The sequence below is a fragment of the Chionomys nivalis genome, chromosome 13 (assembly GCF_950005125.1).
Source record: "Chionomys nivalis chromosome 13, mChiNiv1.1, whole genome shotgun sequence".
NCBI lineage: Eukaryota > Metazoa > Chordata > Mammalia > Rodentia > Cricetidae > Chionomys > Chionomys nivalis.
Window position 1 is genome coordinate 74666077 of NC_080098.1, and position 8974 is coordinate 74675050.

General features: G+C 42.3%; 1 protein-coding gene across 1 annotated transcript; it reads right to left on the reverse strand.

Moving 5' to 3' along the window:
- Nucleotides 1-1998: 1998 nt before the first annotated feature.
- LOC130885895 (cathepsin M-like) lies at nucleotides 1999-6000 on the reverse strand. Its single transcript, XM_057787732.1, has 7 exons — nucleotides 5875-6000; nucleotides 5478-5600; nucleotides 4494-4640; nucleotides 3848-4072; nucleotides 3306-3468; nucleotides 2634-2751; nucleotides 1999-2098 (listed from the first exon to the last, which is right to left on the reverse strand). The coding sequence occupies exons 1-7, from the start codon at nucleotides 5998-6000 to the stop codon at nucleotides 1999-2001; spliced, it is 1002 nt and encodes a 333-aa protein (XP_057643715.1).
- Nucleotides 6001-8974: the final 2974 nt, after the last annotated feature.

Genomic DNA, 8974 nt, shown 5'->3' on the forward strand with positions numbered 1-8974 from the left:
TTTTACAAACTCCACATCCAATAGAGGCCCAGTTTGCAGACGCCTACATCAGAGTAGCTGCAGGTGACAACTGAGCTTCCAGAGATTGGTTCACTGGAGAGTAAGCACTAATGGGTTGATCTCAGGTAAGTGAGCTCCTGAGGGCTTCAGCGCCAGAATAGTTCTTGCTGCTGCTGCACCGTTACATGTTTTGTTGCTGCCGTTTTTCTCTGGTGTCTGAAATGGTGTGAGTGGGTGTGCGGAGATCTACACTGCTTTAATGTGGTGTGGTTGTCTCTGGAAACACCCTATTCTACTGGGCAGTTTTGCCTGTGGAATATTATGAAGATTACTTCCTCTTAAGCTGTACTGTTTAACTGATGTAATGAGTTTATATGATAATGTTAATTTAAATAAAATTTTGATGATTAAGGGTTTTTAACAAATGTAGTAAAGGATTGTGGTAGATGTTTAGTGAGAAAATTAACACAAATAAAGGTGTTTTTGATAATGACTTTGAGGTAGAAAATCTTGGGGAACAATTTAAAGTTTAGGAAGGCACAACTTTAATAATTGAGCTAGGTACTCATTAAGGTCAGGGAATAAAAACAATGGCAGCCTGGCTATTGTTAGCTGATGTACCTTTCCTGCTAAGAGGGGTGCATGATCAAAGGTGATGATTATTTTCTTGCACCCATTTCTTCCCTCAGCTTCTTGATTAAAAAAAACTGTTGGTGAATGGGCATACACCCTTAAGATTTAAAGTAGACCTGGCTGAATGTTTTCGTATATAAAAGCATAGATTTGTGATTCTTTTAAAATTTTTATAAGATTATCTTTTGAGATAAATAACAAAATGATTGGTCCTGTCTTTGTAGCTGCAAAATGCAGCCTGCCAGTAAATGAATTGGCTGAGACAAATAACCTTTCTTGTTTACACTTTGCTAAGCTATAACAAATTGCTTGGAAATGGATGTATGTGGGTTCTTAGAAATAACTTGGTTTTTACCTGTAATATGTAAAATATTTGATCGTGTGAGGGATATGGAAAACATTGTGGTTTTGCTTGTGTTCACTAAAAAAATAGAATGTAACTACATTGTAACTTTTATACTGCTTGAAAAAGTTTGCTGGAGTATATAAGCTGTAAGGGAAAAAATAACAGACGGGAGGGGGGCATCAGGAAGTAGTCGAAGGAAGGAACACATCAGGATAGAAGAACAGATCAGAAAAGGAATAGTAGAACAAACAAGAAAAAGAAAAATAATAATGAATAACTGAGCCTTGGTCCTAAGAAAACTCCTTGTGTGCCTGTCTGTCCAGTAGCTGCCTACTCTACATCTCCTCTTAAGTTCCTCTGAGCTGCTGGAGGTTTGCCATTCATCAACACTCTAGATGAGATCCTGACATCATGTTGGAGATGTGCATGAGTGAGTGAGTGAATGAGTGAGTGTTCTCTCTCTCTCTCTCTCTCTCTCTCTCTCTCTCTCTCTCTCTCTTTCTCTCTCTGTCTCTTTCTCTCTCTCAAAGTCAATTTGGTTAATAGGCTGCCAATTTCATGGCTCCCCCTCAATTCCTGAGCTGCTGACAGCTAGTCCTTACAGCAGCAGCTAATATCCAAAATATATAAAGAGAACTCAAAAAACTGAATATCAAAACAACAATAACAAATGATCCAATTTTAAAATGTGGTATAGATCGAAACAGAGACTTTTCAATAGATGGATCTCTAATGACTGAGAAACACTTAGAGAAACCTTTAATTTAGAAGACATCATTTGATATAGTGAAATGTAAAAACCAAGTTATTACAGAAAACACAAATACGAATCAGTGTACAGCATCAATTACGGCAGTAGTCATGTCTTACTAGAGTATGTCACAAAATTCACATCACAACTGGCTCATCAGTGGCAGAAGTGTCTTATGCACAGAGCAGTGGCTGCTTGCTCTGAGAAGGAAGTGCCTCTTCTGTACGTGCTGTCTTTCGTCCATTTCTTCCTGTCACCACCAAGCCAGTCACACTGTAGGGTACATGGCATATGTAGCAATTCCACAGTGGTTTCTCTGGTCCTTGGCGATCTTCATGTAGCCTCTAATGCCCCACTTTTTACCCATGCTGAAAGGAAACATGTTTTCCCTTTAGTAAAAATAACACAGCACCGTGGATTATTATAATAACTCCTCTTTTGAGCACTGACCCACAGGCCAGCTTAATAGAAAGCATCAGAAGAAGCAGAGGATTGACTCTTGGAAACCAAGTCTTGGGAACCTCACACAAGACTGTGTAAACCACAGCAAGGAAGAGATGGGACAACTTTACATCCATATGGGTGATCTGGAGGTAGCAAGATTTTAGAAAATCAGTGGCACAGATGCAATATTAGAACCTAACAAAACCAGTAGCTAAATTTGAACACTGTGAACACACAGCATGAGCAGGTTGCTTAGGGCATAGGGACAGCTCAGAGGATCAAGTTCTGGCCATAGAGGACTGGAATTCAAGTCCAGAATCCACTGAAAGCCAGGATTGAGGCTGGAGATAGCTCAGTGCCTAAGATCGTGGAGACAAGAACTCCCACCCAAAAAACTGTCTCTAGAAACAGAAAAATCTCCTCCCAACCTGAAATACAAATAATCTCAGCAATTTGTACCTGTTCTTGACCAGCCAGTATTTTCTGCCATCTGCCTCTCTTCCTTCAAAGCCGTAGCCGACCACTAGCATTGCATGGGTGACAATAGAACTACTGCAGTTTGGCTCATGATATATGCCTGGAAAATAGCATCGGTGACCAGGGAGAGGCCTCAGGAATCTGACAATAGTCAGCAGCCATAACAGAGGCATTTTCTGATGTCACTGAAATGATACAAACTCCAGTGACAACCGGATAAGTCATTGACAGGAATCCTGGCACAGGTCCCCATTAGAATCAGGAAAAAACCAAGTGATCATAAATGTATTGATAAACACTTATCTACATGCATATAAGATCCATTGCCAGCAAGCACCACTGAGCATAAATTTCTTAGTTCACAATCTATTTTAGGTTTATTCTAGAAATGCCATCTCATGAAGAATCTTAAAGACATATCACACATAGAAAATTGAGAAATTAAGTTAAACAATTTTATGGATTGTGAATTGTTTGCATGCAAGGGGGAGGACATGCCAAGTACCAATAACACACAAGATTATTGAATGAATACCTGTAAAACACATGTAATCAAATTATGTTTGATATTTTTTTAAAAAAATGATCTGTTGAACAGAAATGCCATGGATGTGTCGACATTTTCAATTAATATCTAGAAGAGCACATGCTCACCTCCTTTATAGAACTGGAAGGAATCATGTCTTGCATCGATTGCAACAGAAATGGGTCCTATAGTTGCCACAAGATTCATTAGGGCCTTTTCACTCTTTGGTACTAACACAAGGCCTGTGATACTAGCAGTAGAATTTTCCAGACTGTACCTGCAAGGCCCTTCCTTAAAAATAGAAAGAGTTAAAAGACTGGGTTACTTCCCTCTGAGCCCTGGAGAACAAGAGTCCGAATGACATTCCTCGCCTTGCGGCTGAGCATCCCCATGTCTGGGCTGTTAGAAATCACCCCAGGAAATAAAATGTTACTGGGAGATTTGAAATTGAAAATTAGCTCTCATGTTGCAAGTGATACCCCATTATGTCTTGCTGTCCATAAGAGACTTTCATAGTGAACAAATTTATATCCGATATAAAGAGTTTGGATGTTCTCCTTGTTTACAGAAGTAGGATCAGCTACATGGAAGCCATGTCAAGAGGTAACCGTGCTAAGATAGCACTGTGATCACAGGCTTGAAGAAACAATAGCACAGCAGAGCCGCTTACCTTTTCTTCATACGGATAGGTTGCCTCGGACTCCAGACCTCCGTTTTCTTTCACATACTGCAGGGCAAGGAATGTATTGCCTCTAAAACAGCCCCTGTTACCTTGAGGTCTAGAACAGTCCACTAGGTTCTGGACACTCAGAGGAATCAGTTTGCCAGTTTTCCGGAACATCTGTCCTTCTATGGCACCAGCCACAGAAAAAGCCCAACAAGCAGTACATCTACCCTAAACGGAGAAGAAATGACGATCATCCACAAACAAATAGCAAACAAAATCAGAGAGCCGAGTACTGTGTAAGAAAATGAGCCACTGGCAGTTGATGGAAGCCTGTCAGGACGTCAGTCTTATTTGGAGACTTGACTGATGACTATTTGCTCTGGTCACAGTGGTTGGCCACACACATGCACATAAGGGTAGGACTTACTGATGTCTGCAGGTTAAAGACAGCATGAAAAGGTGACGTGACACCTTAACATGTGACGGGTACACTAGGTGGAGCTGTAAGGCTAAGATAGTGGTGGATGAAGATGTTTGGTATGCGTTGTATGAAAACACAAGAAGAATAACAATATTATTAGAAAATCAACTCACTCGATTCATACAGACATGTCACCTCCTAACTGATGAGTGTGTGAAATGCTAATACCTGTCTCCGCACGGAGGTGACATAGCCTTTCTTTCTCCAGTTTATAAATTTGGGCACATCACCAGCCAGACGTTTCTGGATGTTTTTCCCTTTCTTGAAAGTGGGGACTGGGATATTCATCATCAAATTTCTGAATTCTTCACCAGTCTTTAAAGAAAAACACATAAATCATTTAAAAACAAAGACGGCAACAATTTGGAGAGGAAAACACATTGTGCAGCTATGCATGTCACACCCAACATGTCACATGTCACCCAATACATTGTACAGCAGTGCATGTCACACCCACCATGTCACATGTCACCCAATACATTGTACAGCAGTGCATGTCACACCCACCATGTCACCCAACACATTGTACAGCAATGCATGTCACACCCACCATGTCACCCAACACATTGTACAGAAATGCATGTCACACTCACCATGTCACCCAACACATTGTACAGAAATGCATGTCACACTCACCATGTCACCCAACACATTGTGCAACTATGCATCTCACACCCACCATGTCACCCAACACATTGTGCAGCAATGTATGTCACACCCAACATGTCACCCAACACATTGTGCAGCAATGCATGTCGCACTCACCATGTCACTCAATACATTGTGCAGCAATGCATGTCACACCCAACATGTCACTCAATACATTGTGCAGCAATGCATGTCACACCCACCATGTCACCCAACACATTGTGCAGCAATGCATGTCACACCCACCATGTCACTCAACACATTGTGCAGCAATGCATGTCACACTCACCATGTCACCCAACACATTGTGCAGCAATGCATGTCACACTCACCATGTCACCCAGCACATTGTGCAGCAATGCATGTCACACTCACCATGTCACTCAATACATTGTGCAGCAATGCATGTCACACCCACCATGTCAACCAGCACATTGTGCATCGATGCATGCCACACCCAACATGTCACCCAGCACATTGTGCAACTATCAATGTCACGCTCACCATGTCACCAAAGGCGTTCATTTCCATGGTGAAGCCGTACTTCCCCAGGCCATTCTCCCCATTGTGCAATTTGATCATTTTCATATTTTCTTCCCATACTGTTCTCTTCTGTGCTTCTTCCTCCTGGAAATAACAATAATGGTTGAGATTTATCTTTAACCCATACACAAGCTGCCCAAATACCTGTTGGAACAGTAAAGAGAACCCAGAGAGAGAGATTTCGGGATACTGAAACAAACCATTTGGCACATCTCTAGGAGCAGAGATCCTGACCACCTGGTGCTCATCTGTTTAGGTAATTCTTCAGAGGAAGGCAGTTTCTGTGGCCTCTGCTGTGCCCAAGACCCCCCACAGCAAGCACTCTGTGTTCCCTCTGAACGGTTTCAACGTTACCAACCAGACTGTAAGCTTTTCCATATTTTATCTTCCACTGCTGCCATTCAGCATCCAGAGTGGGATCAGGTGATGAAGCATATGAGGCCCTTCCCAAGCACAGGACAGCCAGAAAGACAGCAGGAATCATGTCGCAAGAATGTAGAGAGGGGGGGAGAAGTGAGACTTCCAAAATGCCTTCTTCCTCCTTCCTGAGAAATGAAAACATCCATGGTAGATAAAAACTATTCTTCCAAATATTTATGCACAGATTTTGGTAATGACTAGATATGTATGTGGACTAAAGGCTCACTGAATGGTGTTGAGTTGCTCCACCCCTCAATACAGGAAGTGTGGTGGGAGGAGAAACTGCAGTCGGGATGTAATAAATGAGAGGAGACTAAAATAAATAGATAAATAAGTACAGCATATGACCAGAATCCTAGAATTCTGAATACAAACTCCATATATACTAGAAACTTAATTTATCAGAAGGATAACAATACATCCGAAGTTCAAAACCTATACAACTATGAACTTGTGGCGCAGGTAACCGAGGATGTAATGAAGCAAACTTCTATTGCAAAGCATCTGATCCTAATCACAAGGTTACTGCATGAATTGAGGCCATATACTGTTCTATCCTTGCCTAACATACATCAAGAGATGGGCTTCTGAACCTCTTAAGTCCTCCTTAAAATATAGGGGAAAGTCTATAGCTCCAAATCCATTTGACCCACCCGTGGATCTTGGATCCACACACATCACCTCAGTGAGGAAAGGGTACCATGGAAACATCCTCATAAGATCGTAAGACAGAGCCACCAGTGTAGTTGGAGTGTTAGAGGAAGCCACTCCCGAGATTTCAGAACAAGACACACTTGGTCTCTTAAACCATGCCCTCTGTTGTTCTTGCTGCTTGTTATCTCTTCTGTTCATGCCAGTCATGAAAAGCAGTTTTTATCCCGTGGTAATATGCAGGAAAATGATCTCTGTGAACCCAGAATGAAATAAGCATGTCCCTACTGTACATGGTACCAGCTGTCACTCTAGACCAGAGCAGTCTTGCACTTACTGGGAATCTATGCAAACCTGGACCCAGTGCCTGATTTCCTCTCTGGCTTCCTCACCCAGATCCGCCTCCACACAGGACTGCAGAGGTTGAGATGACATTCTCATTCCTGGGGCTCTGCCCGGTTCTCCATGGAATCTCCCAAGGCTCTCCTTTGGTGTCTCCCCCATTCCACCCTAGCAGAGATCGGGCCTCACCTGTGGTGACCACTGCTATCTTGGTGCACCCCACAGTTTATCAAAAGTCACTGAGGTCCCAGGATCTGGCCAAGCCACACCTCACTCAAGCTTTAAATCCCAAGTCTCTCTCTAGCTGGCCCCGCCTGTCAACCTTGCCCTTCTGATTTGGTGTGCTGATTACAAGATTGGGCCTCCGGGCTCCAAGCCTCTGGACTGTAGAGTTCCAAGCTCTGGGACTCCAGGCTCTTACGAGATCTGATCCCATCTGTCATGAAGAGGCAGGTGTGGGCTGCCTCAGTGGCCTGTGTGGAGCTGAACCTATGGACCTTGTTAGAGAAGCAGATGGTTAGACTTTCCACATTCAATCACTTGATGCCTGACGTTTTGCTTGATGGATAGAGCAAGAAATAAGTTTTTCTTGGTAAACAAGTAATGCAGTTCCTGTTTAATCCACATCTAAGGTAACATTCTGTGGAAACACAGGCCTTGGGCAGTCTTTTTCCTCACTCTCACAGTGTAACAGATGCTTTCACAGGAATCTTTAGGGGAAGGTGATTCCTACACAAGACAGCAATATTCAAGGCTAAAACCTAAGAGGAAAAATGAATATCTTTGCTCAGAGTCCTCAGAAACTGTCTAGCTTTTCTTTACTTCAATTTACATTGAACAGCCTCTAACAAGATCCATCACCTGTGATATGTAAAATGTTTAATCACGTAAGGGATATGGAAAACATTATGTTTTTATTTGCATTCATTGTAATCATTCACTTAAAAATAGAATGCAGCAATGTGATAATTTTCATAGTGCTTAAGAGATTTTGCTTGGGTATTTAAGCTGTAAAGGAAAAAATACACAGAAGGATATACCTGGGTAAAGGTAAAGAAAGAAAGAGGAGAGAGAGAGAGAGAGAGAGAGAGAGAGAGAGAGAGAGAGAGAGAGAGGATAGAAAGACCCTAAAGGTGTGTATTGTATTTTCCCCCTTTTCATCGGCCCTCGGTAAGTTTTGTGCCAATCACTGGCCCCAGAAAATAAAGTTTTACTCCTTCAGAGGGGAAAATCAAATTGAGTGATTACTTCACCTTCTCTGTAGCTTCTCACTAATTCCTGAATCAAATTGCATGATTAGTTCACCTACTCTGTAGCTCCCTTACAATTCCTGAGCTGCTGGAGGCTGGTCCTTACTGTGGAAATAGATCAAGTCAGCACAAATCATTATTTCTACCTGATCACCCTTCAAATCCGATCAGGGTTCTCCTCCTCCACTGTGACCCATTTGAAGTCTGGTCATACATGCCAGACATCCCTTGAACTCTGATTCTGTATTTCTGGGCTATTTTCGCACTTTCAGGTCCCCACCCTTTTCCTCAGCTACAAACTAAGATGGGGGCAAATTCCACTTCTCCCAATTTCATCAGGAAAATAAAATGTTTAATGGCATTAAATAAAGTCTCCTGTGCCACTCATCACCTCAGTAGGATGCTGGTCAGGGACTAAAGGTGCCCTCCATCACGCATGAGAAGTGGATGCAGCTTGAACTCAGAAGCTGCGTCTAAACCATCAGACTCTCTCACTTGTACTCAGCTCAATCCATAGTGATCTGAACCTGGCCTGAATTTTCAACAAGTTATCTGTCTGCTGAATAACCACGGATTTTTGCACGCTGTGGGCAGGTGTTGGTCTCTAGGATAAAGGTTAACACCACACCTGAGCAAACAGGAGGTGGAGAAGCTCTTGAAACTCTGCATCCTTGGGTCTAACACAGACATCAGCAAAATTTATAGGGGTTTCCCAGAAAATAACATGTTTTATTAACACATTGGTTACATGACCTTCCCTGTCCACCAATAAGGAAGAAGCCTCATGTCTAGAAC

What these genes read in the sequence shown, in the direction of transcription:
- LOC130885895 (XM_057787732.1), bottom strand. Translation starts at nt 6,000, where the DNA reads ATGATTCCTGCTGTCTTTCTGGCTGTCCTGTGCTTGGGAAGGGCCTCA. An exon ending in CCTATCCGTATGAAGAAAAG is followed by an intron (nt 3,469 to 3,847) that starts GTAAGCGGCTCT and finishes TCTATTTTTAAG; the next exon opens with GAAGGGCCTTGCAGGTACAG. An exon ending in CTTCCAGTTCTATAAAGGAG is followed by an intron (nt 2,752 to 3,305) that starts GTGAGCATGTGC and finishes GCTATTTTCCAG; the next exon opens with GCATATATCATGAGCCAAAC.